We start from the raw sequence: 24,993 nt of genomic DNA, 5'->3' as shown, positions 1-24,993 counted from the left end.
TCACACTCAATCACATACTGTTTCTTTTTTCAGAAAAGTAAAGAGTCATCTCTCTCTAATGCAAAAAGCACACACAGACACACAGACGTCGGTACCAAACTGAAAACATGAAGTTATTCCACTTGTCTGAAGATGGGTTTGATAAGGAAGAAAAGTGTTGTGGTGTTTAAAACAAAAGTAAAAGGAAAACTAAAAGTAACAAATATTGGATTAATTAGCATCAAGTGATATGAAAAACACAAATGTTATCTTTTAAAATCAAACAACCAGAACATTCATAAATAAAAAACGGATTTAGAAGTAAGAACATCTTCATACTTCACTGCAAAAACAGAAATAGAACAGGCAATTAAAATAAGCAATCATTATGAGAGATAGAAAACTCATTAAGTCTTTGTTTCCTGGTTACTTTAGCACCACTGAACAAGAATGGAAGCAAAACAATGCTACAAAATTTGAACTTTAATCTCTGTAAATGATTTACAGAGTGTTAATCCAGCTGGCGCTGCTCGTTGGGTCAGAGGTCAGTTAGCAAAGGGAAGCCATACCTTCATTTGTGAAATACTTTGCTAATCCCTCTGAGTCACATGATTAAAAACAACCGCAGCAATATGAGGTTCTGAGAAGAAAGCCTATATGTCTCCTTGTAGATTTCTCCTTTTTCACTTTTTCCACACTTGAAGTTTCAAATCACAAAAAAATAATATCAAAGAAACATACCCTGAGAAAAAACAACATGCTCTTTGCAAATTATAATTTTGTTTTGAAGAAAAAAAAAAGGACTATCCACAATTAGCCCTTTGAGTGGGCTAATTGTGTCCTTCCCCACCTTGTTGAAACAAAGAATGCACTGTAATTAACCACATTCTTTGAAAAGCTACATTTAATTTCTTTTGCCAAACCTAGAGCTGAAAGGTGTGGGATCCACAGAATCACAAAACACAGTAAAAGTCAACATGAATATATCATCTCCCAATCAAAAAGAAAAATTTGGAATAGATGAAAAACACAGTTCTTGACCTCTGTTTGTCTGTAAAAGGTTACAAAGCAATTTTGTTGTGTTTGAACACCAATTAGCCAAAGTGAGGGCCATTATCCACAAAATGAGAAAACAGTACAGCGGTGATTCTTCCCTGAAGTGGCCGGTCTACACACATTCCTCCGGAAATGAATCAATGACTCGTTCAGGAGGTCATGAAAGAATCCAGAACATCTAAAGTGCTGAAAACCTCAGTCGTTTCAGTTTAAGGAGTCTGTTCATGATTCATTATTCAAAAATAGCTTCCATGGGAGATTTTCAACGCAGAAGCATCTTCTGACTACCGAACATTATACCGGTAGTGCAGTGACTGATATGTGACTTTAACGGGTCGTTCAGAATCAAAACCTTTCCAAAGTGGTTGAACAAATTTTTCAAAGAGGGCCAAGTTAGTTTAAATATCTTTTTCCTTTCAATAAAATCATTTGATCTTTTGCTTCTGGTTTATTCCATCAAGAAATTTTTAAATACACAGAAAGATTCCTCTTACAAAAAAACTGAGAGCACTGTAAAGCACAGAAATCCTAAGAGCACAGTCGACATTTTAACTTGAAATGATTTATGCTTTTGTGTAATATTATGGCAGTTGTGTCAAACAATCTTGCATATCCAGTTACTTCTTCTATTTTCACTTCAATGTAATGTCAAGCGTAAGACGTGTTAGTAGAAAGGCGCAGCACGATGAAAACTTGTTTTTCTTTATATTTTGCTTCCCAGTGAAACAACTAATTTGTTTAGTAAAGAGTTTTCAGCTTTTATTTGGATATTAGATGCTTATAACTCATTATTGTTACCTGAGCACGTTCAGGGTAATGTTATTTTTGGTTGCAGCTATTATTTCATAATTTTTTAAAAAATGGATCTTGGATTTTGTGAAGATAAATTATGCAATTTACCTTAGGTTTAGATAAAAAAAAAAAAAAACTTTAATGACAGGGTACACATTTCATTGTTATGATGATGAATAATAAATAGTAGGTGAAAACCTGGACTTCAGTCAGTGGAGCAACAGAAAGATGCTGTAATACTTTGAGATTATGTTTGGCTCTTTGGAAGGAAAATACAAAGAAACAAGAGATTTGCCCAGAGCTGTAGATGAATTTCCTTTCAATCTTCATTATTAATAAAACATTTATAATGGTGCTGATGTTTGTCACAACTTTCAGCTTTAAGTAAAAAAAATAAGTATCTGTCAAATATCTCTTTCAAACCTAAGTGCTTTAGTTGTTAAATGTTAATAAGTGACATCATGCACAATGTTTTCTGATGCAGTGATGGGATGTGAAGAACGGGGGGGTGTTGTTTACAATGAGCGTGTTGTCGTTTTTATCTATTCCACTGGTGGCCTCTTCTACTCCCATGTCTCATTAGATAGAAATGAATGCACTCATTGTGCTTGAAGAGTTAGCAAGTATCTGCTGCAGCGCTTTTCCTAAAGTGACGAAGAGGAGACGGACTGCATCCCGCTGAGAGGAGCGGCCCAGGCCACACGTCCCGCTGACATTAGCGCTAGTCCGGCAGAGATATGCATGACACAGCCAGTGACTTCATCACTTAGTGATATCACAGAGTTACTGTCAGCCTTGTATCTTCACTGATTCAGCTGTTCTTACGGCCCTCCCTGGCAGCTGTCCTTTGCATATGGGTTGTAAAACTCAGACTCAAAGTCTGCTCCGCCATCGTTTTTCAGCTGACGACTGGCTCCTCGTGGGGTTTTCGCAGTTGCACTCTTGCTCGGCTCCGTTCTTTCTCTGGTCTTTGGCTTCAAGTCGGTCAGACGATAAGAGAGTCTCGGCTGAGAAGCGTGCTCTGGTGAGGACAACACAAAAAAGTGAATGTTGAGCGGAGAAACGGCGAGAGCGAACATTAGAGAAGTGACGTGAGGTTAATAATGGTGACGGGGAACCTGGGACAAACTGCTCTTCAACTGTTCTGCACATTGTTTTTGTTAATGACGATTTATTTTAAGGCCAGAAACAGGAAGTGTTTTTGAGGTTGAACACCACTCTGCCCCAGGTGTGACTGTGAGTTAACAACCGGTTATAAATGTTATGGAGAGAAGTTGGATACAGAACAGAGTATTCTACCTAGTTTTCATTCTGGTAGCATCTGAACCTGACCTGTCAAAGGTACAACAACAAAACTTACTGTAGGTTTTCAAAACACCCACCCAGCACAGAATCAACGGAGAGATATAGGAGTAAACACTTTCAGATTTATCAATTTTTAGCGTCAAAGATTCGGCACATGTTCGACTGCAGGGCATTTTGTCAGCTAAATCCAAAATCAAATAGTAAAGAACAAACAAAAAAAAAAGGTTGTTAAAGTAGGAATCTGTCAAATCTGGCACACCTACCAAGCGCCTAAAGCAGAAACAACACCCTTATTTGGGAAAGTAGCTGATTTTATGACCTTTGATGCAATGAAAAAGCTGACAACGCATCACAGAGTTTTGGTTGGACTTTTTCAGCCCTTGAAGTTTTTTTTTTTTTTTTATAATATGTGGTGAGTTTGATGATTCACATGAGCAAAACTCAACACAGGAGGGCACTAAATGTATAGAAATGTAGCTTTGCTTTTCTGACACAAAATCAAACTCTAAGGGATTTCATTTTTTTTATGTGAGGTTCTGTGAAGAGGGTCGGTACCTTAACTAGAGTAGACGGGAATATTAAATTTGAAGGATGCTCATAATTACACAGACATTTTACAACAGTGCAGTCCATCCTGGTATCAGTAAGTCATAAACTGGAACACATTTGCATCGTTGCTTAGTTTGTTTTTGTTTTCTGCACATACAAAGTCATAATTCCAGGGATATCACTTCAAAACAGCAGAGACCATGAGCTGCTTTTTTTCTGGTGAGATAGGAGGACCTCTCTTTAAGCAGGGACATAGGATAACAAACTTTTGGTTCAATTAAAAAAATAAAGAATATTTAGGAAAGACAAGATCACTGTGCAAAGAGCAACAATCTACCTCAAGATGCAGAACTGAAATCTTTGCAGTTATTGCTGCCAGTAGCAGAATATGAAAGCAACTTTACAGTGAGGTAAGAGGTGATACCAGACATCAGTTTTACAGATAATAATAATAATAATAATAATAATAATAATAATAATAATAATAATAATAATAATAATAATAAAATGGGTCCAAAAGAAAAGTAAAGTATGTAATCAAAAGTAGCCTTTCACCATAAAGAAAACTAACTTTCAAATTGAGGCACTTTCACATGTAAATGAATGAATAAAAGCATTTTCTTACAATCCTCAACCATTATGCCTTAAACATGTTTTGCTCAGCTAGGTATTTCTGGCTCTCAATTCAAACAGGGACCTTAACTGTATCTGATGTTCCTCACCACTTTCCGGGACCGGTCCCTGTGCTCCTCTCTGTGAGCGGGCAGGGAATGAAGAGGCGAAGGGGAGTGGGTGTTTGCTTGGAGCGACCGCGGAGACGGTCTTTCAGTTCTGGCTCTCTCTGAGTCGGAAGGAGACAGCGAGTCCGCCTCTGGTCTGTTACTGGGAGAGCGGCTGCAGAGACGACTGGACTCTCTACTGGTTTTTTTGCCGCTCCTTATTGAGGGCCAGTCTAAATCTTCCTCAGCCTGGGCCCCGTTTCTCCCCTGGGAAATTCCTCGCAGCTTCGCTTTACGCTCCAACAGGCTGTTCAGGAAAGTGGCATCGTAGTCCCTTTCCTGAGAGGAAGTCGATGGTGGATCCATTTTGGGGGGAGGCGGCTCAGCCCTCTCCCTTTCCCGTGTGATCCCCCTCTTTTTGGGAGAAGGTAGAGGACTTATGTTGTGTTTGCTTTTATGGTTTGCTCTGGTATGCCCTTCATGCTCACTGTTGTCGTCAAGCTCATCCCCGTTGCTGTAATAATGCTGAGGAGGACCCTTGCGATGGGAGGGATATCCACCATACTCCAGCACCTCCATCTCATACTCCACCATTTCTTCTTCTCTCCGTTCGGCTCCTCTTCCTCCTCTCTTCTTGTAGGTGGTAGCAAACTCCTCCAGCTCATCCAGAGAGACGGTCCGTCCCGAAGAGTGATACGTCTTCCTCTGCAGATGTTCTGAACGAGGGTTCCACCTGCAAAACGTCACAGAAGGTTACTGCATTCTTGTTTTTAATGATAAAGCCACCCCAGGATCCACACGTTTCCTTCACCTGTCGTGTTTGTCTTCATCACTCGAGTTCTGCTGCCTCTGACTTCGACCAATCCTGTGCGACTGAGAGGAAGATGGCGGGTCGTCGCTGTATCGCCGTGGAAGCAGAGGCTCGTCCTGGCTGTCGAGGTGGTCTGAGTCGGGGTCGTGACGGTAGCGATGAGGCGATGAGGGGTTCTTACGGTGGCGCTGCAGGTCTGGACTGCGGTTCTCATGGTAGCCGTGTGGTTCCGGGCCGGAGTCTTGATCAGGGATGGCGGGCAGAGCTTTCTTCTGGACATTCCTGAAAGTTTGGTGGAAGTTGGTGTCTCCTTCGTGGAGGGAGCTCAACTCCGACTGATTACAGGCTGGATAGATAAAAAATAAAAATAAAAAAATAAATTAAACATTATAATAAAAGAAATCATTAAAAATAATCTTTGAAAAGGCAGCGTGCAGAAGTCTAAGAAAGTCAAGAATCCAGAAGAAGATGACCAGAAGTTGTGAATAAGATTTGTGTAAAACCAAATCAGATAGGCTGGCATGCTCATCTGCCACATTCTCACATGAGCACAACAGCAAACCCAGCAGGCAGAACATTTGAGAGCAGGGAGGCATGCTGGGACAGGACTGAGGAAAACAGGAATGCTAAATGAAACTATACAGCAAGCAGATAGCATCAGCAGGCTTGAGTAGCAAAGCTGCAGAGTGGGTTTATGAAGCTTCTTACACTGTTTGCTGTTGGACCCAGAAGGGTTGAAGTGAGCCAGCTGTTTCTCTACATACTGTAGCACCCTGAGCGAGTTTTGATCCTGTGGTGAAGGTACGCGGTAGGGAATCCCTACAGCTTGCACGGGCATCGGAGATACTGCAACAGTCGTAATTGTAAAAGTCTACTTTCAGACAGAGGTACTTAGCAAGCATGAGTGATGCCAAATTTGGCCTTTGGTTCATTTACAACGAGCTGGCGCTGTCACCAGAATCTGCTACTTATGCAAATTGTCTGCAACAAAAAGGAAAACACTGTGGAAATCCTAGTTCCAGTGAATTTGTATATTTTCTTTTGCATTATGTCACAAAAAACAACCTGAAACTGCTCCACTGACTGGTATTGAGGTGACCAGAGTCAGAGTATTTTTAGGTTGGACTGCTTGGTGGAGAATCAGCAGATTCAAAGTGTTATTTTGCTTCACTAATGGCAATGACAGTTTTTACTAATAAAGACTGAAGGTGAGCATTATGTGTAAGGTCAGAATGATAATATAAAGAACAGAAAGTGTGGGATTTGCAAAAATTGGACACAGGAACTCATGAATCAAACTGCAATTGGTTCATTTCGCATTATGACGCTTAATTCAGCAGCCAAGAAAATTCTTAATCTGAGGAATATTTTTTGAATTTCAGCATATGATTTTACAGTAGTCAATAAGATTTGGCTGATTAATATTGACAGAGATGCATCCAACAGTATTTACACAATCTGTTTTTTCCAAATCAGATCTTTTCTAAATACTTTTCAGTTCGTATTGAGTCTCAACCCAATAATCTGTTTCTCATAGGAAGAAAAGATAAACCTCACCTGCTGCCACCAGAGTCCCATCTGAGGGAGCGACGGTCGACACCTTGTCCACCAGGGAGGGCGGGGCGATGGGGATCATGGCTGGAAGTCCAGACACAAAGTATGGAGGGTAGGCTGGTGTTTGAGGGGTGGAGGCGCCAGTCTTTATGCCCTTACCCGCTTCATACACTAAAAAAAGAAATAATTATACTCACTTCCATAATAAGAAAACTGTAATTTTTTTTTAGTTGGCATCAATAATCTTGGCATGAATTGCTTCCCAGTCCGAGTGTGTGTTTATGCTCACGGTGTCGGGGGCAGCAGCACGTGTCGGGGCAGCACCAGCAGCTGACGTAGCAGCAGCAGGAGTGGGGGCAGCACTGACACCAGCAAACTCCAACCAGGAGCAGGAACAACACACTGCCGAGCACCACGGCCACCACAAACGCCCACTCTGCAGGGACACACAGACAAATACGTGGTTTTCATAATATCTGCTTAAGAATCAGGACCTGATTTTGCTCTAGTATTTTTTCCAGAGGACGCCATGTCATCATCTAACATAGCGGTTTACAACCTTGTCGAGTTTGGACAGATGTGTAAATGCTTAACATGGAAAACTAGATAACTTAGTTATAATCAGTAAAACAGCCCATATATTGTTTTTTTTGTTTTCGCTACCATCTTGAACTTTTACTCTTCTGTCCAGGCATCAGACGTTTTTTTTAATGTACATCCTCAGTGTAACTGTTCTTTTGACAACCAGACTTGGTATAAACATCAGCAAAACAAGGATTACTTTTATAAATCAACTGACTAATTTGTTAGATTATAAAGCAACACTGATTGGTGACCTGCCAGAAATACTTCCCACCTCTCACTCATGTGACCACAATGGGTAAATGTTGCAAACACACACACACACACGAATCCCAGCACCACACCACACTGTAGTGCTACCAACACCATGACTGCTACATTTTATTGCACTTTATAAATAATGTTTGAGTCATATGAGTTGTCAGCAATGAACACCATTTTATTTTTAACTTTTGTGACCGAAATAGCTAATGTCAAGCTGACAGAGAACTATTTCACTTTAGATAAGACAACTAAATGGCAGCAGAGAGATAACAATGTTTTAAAACCTTTGTATCAAATCAGTTAATAAATTAACAAACAGAACTAGAAATCTCCAAAGAAAGAATGATAGACTTAAACTGTGACCAAACAACTATCATTGTCTGTGACAGAAACAAGAGGTTAACCGTTTACAGACAAATAGAGGAATAACTAACTTGCAGAAATTTAAGTCTTTTTCCACCTTCTTTAGAAATCTGAGCAAATGACAAATGACAAGAGGTAATTTTGCTCAACATTTTCTGAGTGTAACAGCACAGACATGATGCGTGCAATCAGTGCAGCTGACAGACCACATCTGCTGCCTCCGTCTACGGAGACTACACAAAAAGAAGGGGAAGGAGAGGGAAGATAAGGAAACCTTCAACAATGTTATATTCCGCTCGGCATTCTCTCGCTGTCTCATAAACACAGCCTGTGGCCACGGCTGCCGAACACACACTGACAGGAAACCCGCTCCTGCTGCAGGAAGGAAAAGGGTAGTTTATGCTGCTCTCTACGACACTGAAGATCTGTGGCCGTTTCAGATAAATAACTCGTAATGGGATCTGATTTACAGACACCGGGACTCCTACGTCAACACACGATCACACCTGAGCATTTTTAACTCCCACAGAAACCTGCGCGTGAGTCACTGCAGATGACACTCGTCGTCACAATGCCTGCAGCTGAAATAAGCAACTCCTAACCACCCGCCCTTAGAGTTATATCACGTCGCGTTGGAAGTATTTCAACACAATTCCTGCAGTTCGACGATTATAAACACGTGTCACAAAAGCCAAACTCCACCTCCTTTTCTATCTGCTGCCTTTTTACAGACCTTTAACCAAATGCAGTGGGATGACATGCTAAACCGAGCCATAAATAACTGTAATGACCATAATAACTGTTTTCCAGCACTGCTTGCATCATCTTGGTGGGAGCATCGGCCAGCTCATTATTTGATGGGTGTGGACCAGCCTGTTATCTAGAAACTGGCTCTGTTAAAGTGTCCTTAGAGCTAATTCACAAAAAATCTGTAGTGTTATCTATAAAAAATATCAGGAAAACAGAATATTGGACATGATGGGCATGAATAAGTGTGGACAATTATTTATTTTATTTTTGTGGCATATTTTCAAACCTGATTACAAGATGTTTTGGGAAAACTAAGATAAAAAGTAACCAGCCATCTAAAAACTAACTTTTGATTTTACTTCAGCAGATGATCTAGAAATTGTCCTTTGTCTGTTACGAGACAAAGCCAGAAGAAGCTAAGATGCGGTTTAAAGACAGAAGGGTTAGCATGGACGAAAGAAAGCAGATAAAGAGTTAGAAGACATTATGCCCCGACTGTACCTGGCATAATCTTCAAATCAATGTCAGGCAGGAGATCTTCAGGCACACCTGAGAAACCTGGAGAGAGACAGAGCAAAGGTGACCAGAGCAGAGGAGAGCGGATGGAGTGGATCAAATCAAGTGATTGGTGTAATTAGGTGGAAGTATGCAAGCGTGCCATAAAGCATAAACACAGCAAAACGGGAAGAAAAAGAGGGAGAGAGAGAGAGCCGACAGGTCAGGGAATGAAAAGTAGGACATGTTTTGTCTGGTTTCAGAAAACTGATATATCAGAGCTGCTGATGAGAGCAATCAGCACGTCGTTTCTGATTTTAAAGGTCTTAAAATGTCATCTGTCTGATAGTAGCACAGACTGAAACTCAAAATTATACCCATGAAGATAAACAGGCAGGACCCAAGAGAAAGGAAGAACTGTAGACATCCCAGATGTGAACATTTTTTCAGTTCTCAACAGGCAGCGAAAATGTTTTCTTAATAAGGATTCCCCCAAATCTGACCAACAGTCATCTCATCAGGTGTGAAAGCACTTTGTACGTAACCTCAATAATTTTAAGTCCTTGTGTTTTTGATTGCAAAATTTCAAAGAGTTGGTCAAAGCACCTCCGCAATGAAGTTTGCAAGTTTGACAAACTCCCTGAATTAATTGGTGCTAAACGTTGTTCTACAACATACTAAGCCAAACTTTGGAAACGGTAGTGGAGCTACACACTATGTTGTCAATCATGCATTGCTATGAGATTTGGTGTGTGTGTGTGTGAAAGTTTTGCATAGTTTTTAATACATGTCACAGAGTAGGCTTACTGGTGCAAAAGAGTGCAAAATGAACAAATTATTAGTTTATTTTCTGTAAATAATACACCTTTTGATGTTGGTAGATGGAGAAATTTAAAACTTGTACATGTCACTAGCTGACCTGTAGGTTAACTCTTTAAAATATTATTCTACCACAACATTAGAGCCATCAGCTGAGGTACAATATGGAATACTAGAGGCACTTTAAAAAAAAAAAATCTGTTTACAAAGTGCATATCATGAGTGCAGGGAAGCAAACTGCAGCTTTGTGAGAAGTGAAACCTCCCGGCATATGTCTGAGATGCAAACAGAACCTGGTATTTAACAGCTGAGGGTGTGAGTATTGGCAGAAAGGAGGAAAGGAGTGTTTGCTGTGCCAGAAAAGAGGGCAGCAGAAACAGCGTGCAAGCTGAACGTGGCCTGACTCCAGCTGACAGCGCACATACCTCACTTAATATCTCTGTGGCAGGCTAAAACTGGTCTTTGCTGGATTTGAACACTGTATTATAAACATACAATTTGTCCTTTTGTATATTTCAGTTTTGTTTAAGTTTTTTAACCTGTTGCTTTGTTTTGTTTGTTGATTTGTTTTCTTGGTCACTTGGACTGACTGAAACCTTATGATTTCCTAAAATTGACTTCCAGGAGCTTCAGATTGTTTTTGTACCTCGTACACGGTGATGTTTATGAACCGCTTCCCTTCCTTTTTTCCGTTTCCAGAAGAAGCATAGAATAGAAGTGAGCTTGGATAAAAATAAAAGGTGGAGAATGAAAGGAACTGCATGGTTTTAGAAGAAAATGAATCTTGTATCTTTCGCCTTGCTGCAATTTTAACCAGTTTTTAACTGGTTTACCCAAAGAGACCATGTGCCATATTAAATCTTGTACAGTATTCATAGTGTCTGGAAACTGGGCCTTACTTTACAAAGCTCTGTAAATTATCAGTCAAGTGTCTATTGTATCGCTGTGCTCTGCTCTGCCTTCTCTGCATCATTAAATCTTCCCTGCCTTCTTCTCTGCGAGGCGATTTGCTGTAAAGACAAAAGACCCCCCGAGCGCGGCCTCCGCTGTTGTTATGGGAACACAACAAGCGCCTCACATGGTGCAGTAGGTCAGGAAATACACACATTTTTGGGGCTATGGCGGATTTAGCTCAACACCCAACAACATAGCAGGACCTTTTTCTTCTTGTGCTTTTAGTATTACATTACCTCATCTTTATCACAGTGGAGAACATTCCCGCAGCTTAGAGAAAGCTGTAGGAGCTGTGTCCTGTGAGTCTGTCCAATACCAACCAAATAAAAGTTCAGCCTCTGGAAGCTGGAGGCACCAAACAGTCCAAAAATGTTTCTTGGCAGTTTTTGTGACAATGTTTGCAACTGAACACACACAACAACATACATGCACACACACGCACACGCACACACACACACACGCACACGCACACGCACACGCACACGCACACGCACACGCACACACACTCGGCATATTAATTTTAAATGTTGAAGTTTGCTCTATAGGAACTGTATTTCAAAGACCGGGAAACTGAATGCACTTGTTGTAGTTTCAAATGAAGGAAGAGCTTCTTGGTGTAAATCAGCCCCTCAATAACTCCGAGTGGCTCATTTTAAAGGTTCTGTAATGCAGAAAAGTCCAGTGTAAAAGCTAGTTTCACAGTAAACAGGATGCCACTTGAAAATCTGCATTGAAAAGCATTTTAAAAACGACTGTCAAAGTGGTCACGAAGAATAAAATCCACAAATCTAAAACCATCTATTGAATCGGTGACACTGTTCCAACTGGTATTTCAAGTTAATTTAACTATTATGGATTACCCGACAATATTTACAAATATATATTTTTCAAAGATGAAATTTGAAATTCTTTTCATCAAAATGTGATGAAAGAAGCAACAGGAAAGCAGAAATAGCTCACCAAGAACCAGCAGCTCCACCGAAGCTTCATTCTGTCCTTCTATGTCATCAGCTATGGTCACTTGGCAGAAGTACACACCGCTGTCTCCCCACTGGACCTCTCCTATACGCAGATCTGCCGCTGCATGAAAAATGAAGACACAATTTAAAGGCAGCTATTCTTTTTTAGTTTTTAAACAAACATCCTCTAAAATAAGTGTGTTCTGCATTACTCTGAAATGAAGTGTTTTTAAATTTATTCAATCAGTTGATGGCATTGATGGTCAAAAGCTCATGAAGCATGAACAGAACCATGGTCAGTTCAAAATGTCCCACTGATGGTATAAATTTGTACTCGGAAAAATACAAAGTAACCAAAATTACAAAAATTACAAAGATATGATATGTTGAAAGGGTGAAATAATCACCAAGCCCGGCGCCAAAACACTTTAATGGAAAAAAAGAGAATTCTTCTATTTGGTCAACTTTTACATGTTTTACTTTTAATTCAATGTTTCTTCAGCCATTTCAGAAATGAGAGAATATTTTTGAGTCATCCAATAATAATTGTATTATATATTGCTTTTATTGAAGCTGATCTTCTAGATTATTAGTTGCTTTCTGAAGGTTTGTCAGAGATTTTCTTTAAATATCATTTAATTTTCTACAAGTTTTCAGTCTAATCCCTGACCTAAAGCTTTACATATTTCTAACTATAACACAGTTCTTACGTAGAAAGCAAAACGACTTTGTTTCTTACTCTTGAGGACATTACACCTCATATTTAAAAAGCTTCTTCAGTTCTTGTGAAATATCTCCCAGAAACCAGAAGACGTCCAGTTGCTTTCAACTTAAGCACTTAGGATTGGATGACTGAGAATCAACAAGAGCTTTTAAATACCAGTTACCTAAAAGGAAACAAGTAGAACATAAATGTTGGTTAATAATACCTAGTCATTAAAGAGTTGAAAAAACTATTTTGTTAATGCGCCATGACATTAACTTACTCATCTTTATTTGCTCTCTGACACTGGGTGTCATCGTGTAATACACTGCCTGCTAAATCGTATTGTTTGAATAACCCTGCTACTACACAAACAACAGTGTAGGAAGACTTTCTTATTTAAAGTCAGATTGATCTGGGCAGAGTGAGAAATAGGGGAAAAGTGAATGTAATGCAGACTTTTTTTTTATCCCTGATATTTCTTGCTTTTCCCCCTCTTTGGTCTGATTTCCTCATTGTGAAGGACAGTATCCACAGTGTGCTCTCGTGGACAGGTGCAAAGAGGATCAGGAAACTCGAAAAATTACTGACAAATAGCACTTTATAAGATTTCATGGGTAAACAAGTCCAAAAAAAATAAAGAATGGTTTAAAAGTTTTGCGCAGCATATTACAACTAAAATGGCAGTGAGAGAAATGTAGTTATAAAGAACATTACTTCTGCAAAAGCAATTATTCCTCTGAACTGAACACGATTACAGGAATTCAACAAGTATTTCCCAGTTCTAGAGGGGCGGTTAGATTTAATTTGTGTGATTAAAATGTGATTCATTGAACTGAAACATCATTGGCTTGCTGACAATCCTGGGTCTCCAACTCTATTGTAAGAGGGTCACATGCATAAATACTTCAGACAGGAAACACTTTGTAGAATTCCCTTCCTTTTCCTGTTGGCCAAGGAAAGACAAGCTGGGACCAGTCTCCGATTCGCTTATAAAATCTGAGTATCTACGTCGCCTTTGGGTTTGTGGATTAACTTTTTACCTAATATATGACTGCATCTTCTGAGCCGTGTGTATGAACCGTGAAGTGTGGAGCTCGTTAGCCATGTGATTACCAGAGCACCCCCTGCCCAGAGCCCACTCAGAGAGACTCCAGCCTCCCTGCGACCCTGAATAGGATTACATGGGTATGGATGACTGGACGTCTCCAAAGGCAACAAAGGATTTTACAGTTTTTTTGGGAGGGGGGCGGGGGGGGTTGCAGGTTTACAACATCACTACTCTGTAAGTAAGACAGGAGGTGGAGTGGGACAAAGAAAAGAGTGTGATGTTGAGAGGGGAAAAAAAATGAAAACTTGGACACAGAAATACATCAGAGGGAACAAACCAGAGGTCAAGATGAATGGAGGGACAGTGTGAAAGCCTTTTCTTTTGTCCAAAAATCCTGGCTCAAGAAGAGAGTTAGAGCTCCATAAATCTACGGCCAGCAAACAAGCCCACCTCTCTTTGCTCAATGAGCTTTTTCAGACACACATGCATAAGAACAGTCTGTCCCTTTAGTCTTTGAAGGACATGATGGCAATACAGCGACACAAAGGGAAAACTAAGGGCAGTGGAGTGGCATGTTTACATCGAGAGTTTGCAGCCACAGCTGAAACATCACCAGGCAACAACAATGACCGTCACCGGGTGATCACGGTTTGAGAAGATGGGTTTCGACGACAGACATCTGCAGAATGGGGGGAACGTCTTACTGTTGATGATGGTAACATCTCTGTTCTTGTAGTACTCTGAGAGCGTGACCGAGGACCCGGATATGGAGGCCACGGTCCTGACGGTCCTCCTGTTGTCAGAGCAGTCGAGGTGGCTCGCAGTGGAGCCCGCATCGTAGCCGCCGCCGACCCCTCCGCTTCCGCTCTGCAGCCCGCCTCCGCCCAAGCTGTCGGGGAAGCTGAACGAGTCCCTCGTGCGGTCCCGGCAGTACGACTTGTAGATCCACTTCACCATAGCGGGCTGAGTGGAAACACTGGTGTACTGGCAAGGCAGAACCACTGACTGGAACAGAGTAGAGTACCTCTTCTCATCTCTCACCACCACATGGAGGCCTGAGCCTGGAGGAGGGATGACTCCTGTGAGGGAAGAAACAAGATGCATTGGTGGACTGAGGAAGCTGGGATGGTTAAAAGAATAACAATCCCAGATTGTACGTTTACAGAACGTAGAGCATAATCACTAGCAAACTAGTAAATCAGCTTGAAAATATACTACGGTGCTAAGAACTCACATCTTCTAGTAATTATCAATAGTTTTTCAGGGTTTTTGATGGTCTTTCAAATGTTTTCGGATTAAGTTGTAATAATTGCGTTAATGACAGGGAGTACTTGAACTTAGTTGCCACAATGATCTTTAAGTCAGAGTTCAGAATAAAAACATTATCTCTAATGTATCTGGACTGCAAAGATGAATAAAAAGGCAACAAAAGCCCAAAGAAAACCCCTTGAAAAACTAGAAAATTATGAATCAAAGATGTTTAACGTGAGTACAGGAAAATATTGCTGATTGGAAATGAGAAATGCATAAATCAGGACACATTTTGACTAATAGTTGTTGCAACTGTTTGAGCTGCTTGCGTTCGCAGAAACCCAACAGAGCTTTGCTGACCTGCTGGTCACTTTGCAGCTTCTGAAGCAGTGGGAGGGAGAGGGAGCGTTCAACTCACAGCATAACACGAAGACTACGCTAAAAATGCTGGGAACTACAGTGAAGCAATAATGTGAGGGAAAAAAAGAAAAAGAACCAATAAAGCACACACACCCAGGAACATCTGTGCCTGCTGTTCTGTGAATATTTTGATTTGTGAGGCCAGGATATAGGGGGCAAAATGACTGTGGGCTGAAAGGAGAGGAGGGGTGTGCCTTCACTCACATTATCACAATTTAAAGAATCATTTAAACTGACTCTTATATTAACTTATAACCTAAGACTATGAAAGATCTAGAGAGATTGTGCAAAGAAGAAAATCCATCTCACTGTATTCGTTATGATGGACTTCCTTATGATATAAATGTTGTCCAAGGAGGTTGTAAAAAATATTAGAAGCAAAAGAGAATATACTCTTTTTAGTTGAATGATTGCAACTAAACCACATGTCATTTACGGTTGGATTTTTCATTCAGGAATTAAACTTCTGCAAGTGGCTTAACAGATAGTTTATATCTTGGGGGTTCCCATATCATTTAGTATTAATTACATTATGTTATTACAAGTGAAAACCATGTACACTCTGTTCTTAAAATGAAAAATAACCTGATAAAACAGATAAAACATTGATTCTCTTATCAAGTTATATAAATGATAAACACTGAGCATCTAAAAACTTTAGCTCAGAGTTGTGGTACTATCCTGGATTTATGAGTTTTCAGGAAAGGATTACTGGGAATGTTTTGAATGCTTGTATTAAGGTCATGTGAGGAAACACTGAATGTTTTTTGCTGTCTTGGATCAAACCCGTCTCACTTCAAAAAGATTTAAACACTTGACAAATTGATTCAATAATCAATACCATTTCAAGAAATTAGTTAAACCGCTGTTTGCTTTCTATGTTGAGGTAAAAAAAAAATTTCCCTTAACTTATCTGGCTCCAAAATATCAAGGAAAGATTAATCTCTTTCAGACCTGTAACATAATAACATAACCCCCCAAATAGAAAAGGTACATTTTTCCAGATTAAAAACACAGAAGATTTAAGATTTTTGATTGCTATTGTCAGTTTCAGACTGTTGTCACTATAAGCAAGAAAACTTATGACGATTACGTCGCAACTATTACCATACTTTTCTAATTTAATTTCTATAATTTGATGAATAATACCTTTTAATCCTTTTTCTAAAGCTCTGTTCATATTTGGTCACATTTTCTGTGTATTTTTAGTGTGCTGTCATATATTTCCTCCGAATAAGTAGAGGTCAGCTCCTTTCTTCGAAAAATCCAGTTAAAATGTAGCCTATCTGGAAACAAAACAAACATACAAACAAAAAAAACAGCCTGATCCCAAACCCTAAAGCTTCTAACCCGGATCATTCACACATGACTTAATCCGAATCAAACAGTCTTGGCATAAAGAAAAATTGCGAAACTGCCCCCAAGCTCCAGTACCCTTAACTAAAACCTGCCTTTGACAGTCTTTCCGAAGGCTGGATCACTTTTTCCTTAAGTTTCTGCTCAGCCTACCTGCCAGAAAAAGGATGAAAATCCGCCACATTTCGGTAAAAATCAGCTTCCAGATTCCTGTGGTGAATATTATGAATATTGCAGGCTAAAAACTTTGTTTTATTTCCTCCTCCGTCTCATCCCTGGATGCTGGTACAGGATCGAGGAGACAGTTTATAACGGGACAACAGCGCCGAAGAGGACATCCGTCAAGGTTGGTGAAGTTCAACACTTTCCGGCTTTCGACCTTTCATAATAAAGTGATCACTGACGCAAACACTTGGTTAAAGTAGCTAGTCATGGAAAATAATAAGTTCTCGTGTAGCTATGGGCTTTAATTATGAAGATCAAATTGTGGGATTTCAAAATTGTCTTTAACATAGGTTGTTTAGGACTAGCCTGCAGCACACTTTCACTTTCTGATTGTAATTTTTTTTACTTTAATTTGAAGATAAAGCTCAACCTGCACATTCCGTACATTGAGCAAAAATATTTGTGTATAAAATTTTTTTTTAAAAAAAGTAGAAAAAAAAAAACAACTTTATTTTATTTTGAAATTGTAAAAAACGTTCTTCCTCAGTAGAGAAGAGGCAGCTTGGTGCAGCAGGCTGTGAGGCGTCAGGACGCTCCCCCAGTGTGTTCACAGACAAAAGATGTTGGGAGAGACGGAGGGATGTGAAACTGTCTAGGTTGAATCCAGACAACGTTGGTAAGTAACTGAATCAATAAATGAACTATATAGAAGTTAGACATGTCTGCAAAATGAACTTGAAATTATGATATGGACTTTTTGCCAAGGGGGAAAAACAAACACACATACAACAGTTAAAAAAATTAAACGGATAAAACCTAACCTAGTTAAATGTCCCAATATTTATTTATCGTTTAATGTTTAATTTGTACATAAAATTTGTTTATATCCGTTTTTGATTTAATGGCAAAATTCATACTGTATTAGTAAATGTCTGGAAAAATAAATACAATGGTCATTTTTCACTTTGCACATTTGGTTGTTTTCAAACCACTTACTTTCTATACATGTATTATCAGTTTGTTTAAGGCATTCTTTTTAGGCAAAATAATGCCTAAAAACATTCTAGAAATTTCTTTTTAGAGTCAAGGCTAAGTTTAGAAAATTCAGCTTTGAATTTATTTTGAAAACACATGCAAAATGGATAATATACAGCTCTGGAAAAAATAATGAAGACACCTGAAACGATCAGTTTTCTGACTTTACTTTTTCTAGGTTCAATGAAATAATGACATGTCTCTGAAATTCCAAGCAAATATTTAATATTTATTTGCAGGAAATGACAAATGGTCAAAATTTGCATTGTTTAAGAGCCCAAATAATGCAAAGAAAACAAGTTCATATTCATTTAGAAACATAGTTTTAACTCAGGAAGAGTTCAGAAATCACCATTTGGTGGAATAACCATGAGGTTTTTAATGGTTATTCCACCAAATAACCATTATGTGGGCTCTTCATTTTTTCAGTGGGCTCTTTATTTTTTCCAGAGCTGTAGATTTGGATCAAGCAGCTCTTCTAAATCCTTGTGGATTCTGCAAAAATAAATGTTGAAAAAAATGCTGTCGCCATTTAGTGACAGGATTTTAAAATGTCCTGTTTATTTTGTGGAACAAACAACTCAAATTTTTCCAAGAGAAATCTTTAATAAATGTTAACAGCAAAACAGTACAGCATGTGAAATATCCATTTCAAAATGTACACCACACATTCAGATTGAAATAATTTTTGTAGATCGAGTTTTGTAGTAGAGGTTTATTATAACAGAAAATAGGACGAGCATCATTAAACCAACAACCAGCATAAGAGAAAGTTCCATTTTAACATTATTGTGGTTAAAAAAAAAGAAAATTACACTTATATACAGATACACTTTTAGCCTTGTGCAAAATAAACCAAGTAAGCATAAAAAAGCACCAAGATAAAAGACATGATCTCTGCCGAGAAGGTTGTCTTTTAAATAACTACATCTTGGAAATGACAAATATTTATACCCAGCAGAAGCAGATGTTTAAAGGTACTACAAAAGATAAAATGAAAAAGTATTCAAAAAAAGAAAAAGACTAAAATACCAGTTAATCTAATTGCATAGATCATCTTGCACACATTTGGCAGCATTTCATGACAGCCTTTGTATTTGTACAAAACAAAATCTCTGACTGGAATGTGATCAAACAGAAACAACTTAAAATGTAACTGAATGTAAAAACTCAGTCTTTATAAAAATCAAAACACATTACATACGTATGTATATATATATATATATATATATATATATATATATCTCCATCCATCCATTTTCTTTACACCCCCTTGTCCCTTGGTGGGGTCAGGAGGGTTGCTGGTGCATCTCCAGCTAACGTTCCAGGCGAGAGGCGGGGTCACCCTGGACAGGTCGCCAGTCTGTCGCAGGGCAACACAGACACACACAGGACAAACAACCATGCACACACACACTCACACCTGGGGGCAATTTAAACAGACCATTTAACCTGACAGTCATGTTTTTGGACTGTGGGAGGAAACCGGAGTACCCTGAGAAAACTCACGCATGCACAGGGAGAACATGCAAACTCCATGCAGAAAGACCGGGGCCGGGAATCGAACCCAGAGCCTTCTTGCTGCAAGGCAACAGCTCTACCAACTGCACCACTGTGCAGCCCATATAATGTATATATAGCTCAGAAAGAACAAGGTAAGCATCAAAGCATATTTACATTTCATTTCTAAGGAGGATCATTTTTCAAAGTACACCAGATATTTGACATAAAATCCTGTGAAGACTACCATTTACTATAATTAGCTCAACACATATTAGGAACTTGATAGGCACTTTAAATAATATGCAGTAATCTTAAAAATATATATTTTATCTGGTGGGTATGTGAAATGTTGTCCACCTCCTAATGTGTTTATCATCTGGATTTGGCATACAGATATAATAAATATTTGGTATAATTTAAAAAGGCAGTATTATGCATTTTCCAGGTACATAGTGCCATTTTATAGCACAATGCTTTTACCAGCGTTGCACTGAGCTCTTAACTCGTATAATGAGCTCAGCAGATGCAGTTCTCAGGTGTTTGCCAATTTCTGCTGGCTAGTCTGAAGGAGCTGAGCGGGGGATGTCGTGCCCAGTGAGGTGGAAGTTTGGAAGCTGCAGCTCTGAGGAGGAGCTGCGCCTCGTATATGGGGCTCGGTCCACCCTGGTATTTTGCACAGCTGAATGGTTGTCACTGAGATTAAAGGATTTTGAAAGAATCAAGACAACACCCCAGGTATGTTTTTGATGAGGGAATAACATCATGACATGATGTAAAGCTAAAAAGATTTATTTTACATAATACTGCCTCTTTAAAAACTACATTTCAAAACAGACTGGACAACACTTTGTAATTTGCAACAAGATGTTCTGGTCCATTTCCTCTTCTTGTACGATAATTGATAACTGAACAATCCAAAGAGTCTATATCATGTTTTAAAATCTCAGGAAAAATTCCAGTTGGGAATAATTTGTGCATTTGGGTTAAAAAAACAAAAACATATAAAACTGTTAAACAAATGGGTGATTTAAAACACATTAGCTGGGTTACCCCCTAGTAATTGCAATCCAGCTTCTCTAAGGTCTGTCGCGGTCATCAGAGCGGGGGCCTCTGCGATCATTGTAGCGTCGCTCATCATCATAGCGCTCATTGCGGTCACCTGGTTTGCTGCGACGGTCATCGTAGTCGCTGCGACGGTCATCGTAGTCACTGCGACGGTCGTTATAGTCGCTGCGCCGGTCATCATAGTCGCTGCGCCGGTCATCATAGTCTTTGCGGCGGTCATTATAGTCGCTTCGGCGGTCGTCATAGTCGCTTCGGCGATCATCGTAGTCTTTGCGGCGGTCATTATAGTCGCTTCGGCGGTCGTCATAGTCGCTTCGGCGGTCATCGTAGTCGCTTTGGCGGTCGTAGTTGCGTTCACTCCTCTCCTCGTAGTCATCACGTGGATTAGCTGCTTTGTTCACACTGGAATCATCATGTTTGCTCTTCTCTCCATTTTGAACAGACTCTTCGTCTGCAACTCTGGAAAATAAACAACAGTCAGACACTTAGGGTGAGGGAATAAGCTCCTTTATCAGTCCACAAAAAGATGAGCTAGACAAAGCTGGTTGTACTTTTGAAGAAAAAAAAAGTAGCAAATGTATCCTTGTAATTTTGTAAAACCTTAAAAATATATATATGATACACAAATGGACGATAAACATACCATCTAGTTGTGAAGGCAAAAAGGTTTGTAATAATCACTGGTAAATGTATAAAGATATATTTATTGCTAGCCAGGCTTTGCTTTGTACAGAGGGTCTGGACCCTCTGCTATTGAGAACCAATTGCTTTCTGTAACCGTGGACTCCAGAGAGGAGGATTTAAATTTTACAGCTTTTAAGTTTTACCAAATTACTAACATTTGGCTGTGAAATATAAAATGTGCCAGTTTGATAATATAAAGCTTACCAGAAATTGCCTGAACTGCAAAAAACTATCCCTCACTGCTAAGAGAGACGTGCTGAGCTGAGCTAGACAGCTGTTGTTAATGTTAATTCAATATTTGGAAGGACGACCAACATGAACTGAAAAGCTTTGTTCACTTCCTTCTCTGCCATTTTCAAACTGAAGGCATACTACAATTCTAAAACAGCACGGAAAATCAACCTTACTGCCTACAACTATTTCTTCTGCTCACTGATTGGCCCAATTGAAATTCTACCAAAGAAATCAACTTCAACGGCAGAAAGACCGGAAAGCTGAAGGGAGATGAGAATCAAGCAGAACAGTGAAGGAAGGCAATTGCCAGGCAAACTAAAAGCTTGTAGCGTACCCTTACTGTGAAATTATAATTTCTTTCAATATTCTCCATTTTTGCCATAATTAATTCCTATTAATCAAAATGTACTAATGTTTCCTGTCAAACTATCTTTCTAGTTATAAGCTGATTTTCTTGTAAGTTTGAACGCACTGATGTGAGCAGCTCACATACTCAACCTCAAACAGACAAATCTCAGCCTTAGCCCGGGACAGTTGAGAATCTTGTCCATCATTTTGGATTTGCATTGTTTTATAACTAGCATGTTTCGTTTAGAGCTAGAGCGTGGGAGAAATAATAATAAAAACAAACAAAAAAAAAACATTACGGTGCCATGGCATAATTCTCCTTGTCGTCATTCTTCTTTCGGCAGCAACAGCAATAGATAATAACGATCAGTAAGATCACAGCTACGATGGCTGCTCCAATGATTGCTGCTGTTGAACCGATGTTCATCATGGTTGCTGCATAAATCAGAGAAGATGAGTTGAAACAACAACGCACAGGAGAATTAATTGCTGCAGCGATCAGATCTGTTAGAAGGTCATATTACGTGGCAAGACTGTGACTGTGAGGTTGCAGGAAGCTGAGCGAATCTTGTTTTCTGAAATGCAGATGTAGAATCCGGAGGTCTCTTTGGTGATGTTGTACAGAGACAGGGTGCCTTCCTCTGAAAAACAATCACAAATGCAACAAATGATGTAATATAAGTATATTACTTATAATACATATAAGTAATATACTGAAGTTATTACTTATATGTAAGGGTGCACAACATCATAGAAACATGTCGTATTACTTCTAAAAATCTGGGACGACGACATCTGTTGCAATCAACCTACAATACTCTAATAAACATATAGTGCACTGATGCAGAGCGGTGTAATGGTTCCTTATCTGTGTCTATGAGAGAAGTGTTAAAAAAGTTGTCGTAATATGTAATTGCAAACTGTTTGCATTTTTCTTCCATTAACTAAAATACAAAGTTTTCAACATAATATGTAATTTTGGATCACTGCATGTTGCCGACTTGGAGCTCAAAATGATCTGGGAATCCATTTTGTGCTGCTTCTATGTTTTGAGGTTGGAAGGCCTCAATGTCATAATCTTTAACGCATTCATATTCAAGTCAGGACTCTGGATGTGCCACTTCAAAACACTGATACTTACAATCAGAAGTAATATGTTGCTAAAATGACTAGATTACTTTAAACTTTAATCTTTCAGGATACATTTGAACTTTATTTGATTTCACCCTGATTGTCTAAATTCCCACTGAATTGTCTGTTTAATGATTTCACGAGGAAAAAAAATATTAACAAAATATAAACATCAACAACAAACCAATTTTGGGAGAATCTCTTGTTTCTTTTCTTGTTTTTTTTTTTTGTTTTTTTTCAGGGCCACAATTGTTTTACAGAGGTTTACTCTCCTTTGTGTTTTTGTAGCTTCTGTGTGTCCCAAATACTTACTAGCAGTGGTTTTGGGGGGAAGAACACGAGGATTGTTTTGCGCATCATAACTGTTCCACTTGTAAGTTGGAGGAGGAGACCCTTCCTCAGAATAACAGATGAGGCTGATGTTTTGGCCGTACGATGCTGTACCCTCAATCTTGCAGATGGGTTTAGATGGAGCCACTTGAAAAAATAAGAAGGATAAAGAGAGTGGTATGATTTGTCTTTGAGAAATCATTTTTAAAGAATGACCAGAATGCAAATTAAGCTTTACCCAGAACAGTCAATGCTGCTGTGTCAGCATCTTTGCCTACATTATCCCTTGGGATCTGGACTTGACACTCATATTTTTTGTTGTCTGCCATTGTGATGGAGGACAGCTTAAGGTCAGCTTTCCCAGTACCACCATTAACGTTTGCATCCACAGACACCCGACCCTGGTACTCTGGTTTAATGTCTGTGACTCCATTGGGATGATAGTAGGTGATTATCACATTCTGTTGAGAATCGCAGCATTAGAGAAATATGTCAATTGATTCGAATGAAAAACAGACAGAGAGATACTTACGGCCTCATCAGACCATGTGACAACGGCCAGCGCTGGACTGCTTAGAGCGCTTTGAAATGTGCAGGGCAGTGTGATGTTGTCTCCTCTGGCGAACTCGTACTGATCCTTAGGGATGTCAACCTTGATGGCAGCAACAGCTGACCACACTGTAATAAATTAAAAAGATGGTCACTCCAATGATCATGCAGTTATGTATTGTTGAATAAACAGCAACAATGCTCAACACAGTAGCTCCTCATTAGGCCTCAGCAGTTGCTTCCGAGTTTACAAAAACACCAAATCACAATTTTAGTCAACCGTTTATTTTCGTGTTGATTTGCTTTAAATTATTTAACTAAAAAAAAAAACTGAAACAAGGGATGCGGCTGTGGAGCGACCATAGGTAAGGAGGACTTAGTTCTTGGTGCTGTTGTCACAAGTTCAAGTCCTGACCCTGTCGCCATCGCGGTATGTCTACCCGCCTTCCTGTCTGTCAAATAAAGGCCTCAAGAGCCAACTAAGTCCCTTTAAAAGAAGGAACAAGTGCATCATAAGAGTGTGCAATGTTCTACTTTTCCAAAATGATCGACAAAAATGCTCATTTCAAAATGTTATTCAAATTCCAAAATACTTCATTGATCACATAGGGAAATTAAATAAATTCAATTTGTCATTAATGCCAAACGCATTCGTTAAACCGTTTAACAAAATGGTTTTTAGACAAACCATCGCTGTTAATGTAAAATCGTGCACGTTTTAAACAAGGCCAAAGGCTTTGAATAGGATCTGCTGGGCCTTGTGTTTTAAAATGTACAGTGTCGATTCTAAGAGCTGCTACTTGACACAATGTTTTTCGTAAAACTGTTGGGGGAAGAAGAAATTTAAGTAAAAATTGTTTTAAAAAAAGTACAGTTTAATAAGAGAGCAGGTCCTATGTTCTATTCTTTTTCTTTTCTTCAGAAAGTTGATCCTGAAGGTGCGCAAACAGGTGTGGTCATTAGCCAACACAAGGAAACAAGCAAATTCCCCATTTACGAATACTCACCCACACAAAGCAGGGCCAGTGTAGAAGTTCTCCTTTCCATGGCAAAGGTGGTAATTTAATCCAACCAAACTCACGGTTCTATTTTCTTCAATCAAATAAGAAAAGCGGGAAGCCGAGCGCCAAGGATTTCATTTACATAGAAACCTAAAGACTCCCAACGTGTTGAGCCCGATGGGTGCGTCTACTGCCCCGATTTGACTGACGGCTTTT

General features: G+C 39.3%; 2 protein-coding genes across 6 annotated transcripts; both read right to left on the bottom strand.

Moving 5' to 3' along the window:
- On the bottom strand, positions 1-17,065 carry LOC103462021 (immunoglobulin-like domain-containing receptor 2). 5 transcript variants are annotated; one of them, XM_017304121.1, is made up of 11 exons: positions 16,886-17,064; positions 14,410-14,784; positions 11,953-12,072; positions 9,226-9,282; positions 7,055-7,201; positions 6,769-6,936; positions 5,920-6,057; positions 5,212-5,557; positions 4,385-5,133; positions 3,127-3,159; positions 1-2,848 (listed from the first exon to the last, which is right to left on the bottom strand). In XM_017304121.1, exons 1-10 carry the CDS (start codon positions 16,914-16,916, stop codon positions 3,134-3,136), a joined length of 2,157 nt encoding a protein of 718 aa, XP_017159610.1. In that variant the 5' UTR covers positions 16,917-17,064; the 3' UTR covers positions 1-2,848; positions 3,127-3,133. The 5 variants fall into 5 exon arrangements, with proteins under 5 accessions (XP_017159610.1, XP_008402703.1, XP_017159612.1 ...); XM_008404481.2 differs by having other exon boundaries at positions 4,404-5,133; XM_017304123.1 differs by lacking the exon at positions 5,920-6,057 and having other exon boundaries at positions 16,886-17,065.
- Positions 17,066-20,208: 3,143 nt separating this feature from the next.
- Positions 20,209-24,993, bottom strand: LOC108166200 (cell surface A33 antigen-like). The gene is made up of 7 exons (XM_017304124.1): positions 24,784-24,993; positions 23,760-23,905; positions 23,466-23,688; positions 23,210-23,374; positions 22,291-22,407; positions 22,066-22,201; positions 20,209-20,959 (listed from the first exon to the last, which is right to left on the bottom strand). Exons 1-7 carry the CDS (start codon positions 24,821-24,823, stop codon positions 20,512-20,514), a joined length of 1,275 nt encoding a protein of 424 aa, XP_017159613.1. The 5' UTR covers positions 24,824-24,993; the 3' UTR covers positions 20,209-20,511.

The sequence above is a fragment of the Poecilia reticulata genome, linkage group LG3, assembly GCF_000633615.1.
Source record: "Poecilia reticulata strain Guanapo linkage group LG3, Guppy_female_1.0+MT, whole genome shotgun sequence".
In the NCBI taxonomy this organism is placed as follows: domain Eukaryota; kingdom Metazoa; phylum Chordata; class Actinopteri; order Cyprinodontiformes; family Poeciliidae; genus Poecilia; species Poecilia reticulata.
The sequence above is the reverse complement of the archived record's forward strand: the minus strand, read 5'-3'. Positions and strand labels throughout refer to the sequence as shown.

Coding starts and splice junctions, on each gene's coding strand:
- LOC108166200 (XM_017304124.1), bottom strand. CDS start 24,823: ATGGAAAGGAGAACTTCTACACTGGCCCTGCTTTGTGTGG. Junction 23,689..23,759: donor TCACATGGTCTGATGAGGCC/GTAAGTATCTCT, acceptor GATTCTCAACAG/AATGTGATAATCACCTACTA. Junction 22,408..23,209: donor TCCCCCCAAAACCACTGCTA/GTAAGTATTTGG, acceptor ATTGTTTTTCAG/AGGAAGGCACCCTGTCTCTG.
- LOC103462021 (XM_017304121.1), bottom strand. CDS start 16,916: ATGTGGCGGATTTTCATCCTTTTTCTGGCAG. Junction 6,937..7,054: donor GTGCTGCTGCCCCCGACACC/GTGAGCATAAAC, acceptor TTCTTTTTTTAG/TGTATGAAGCGGGTAAGGGC. Junction 5,134..5,211: donor GATGAAGACAAACACGACAG/GTGAAGGAAACG, acceptor GACGTTTTGCAG/GTGGAACCCTCGTTCAGAAC.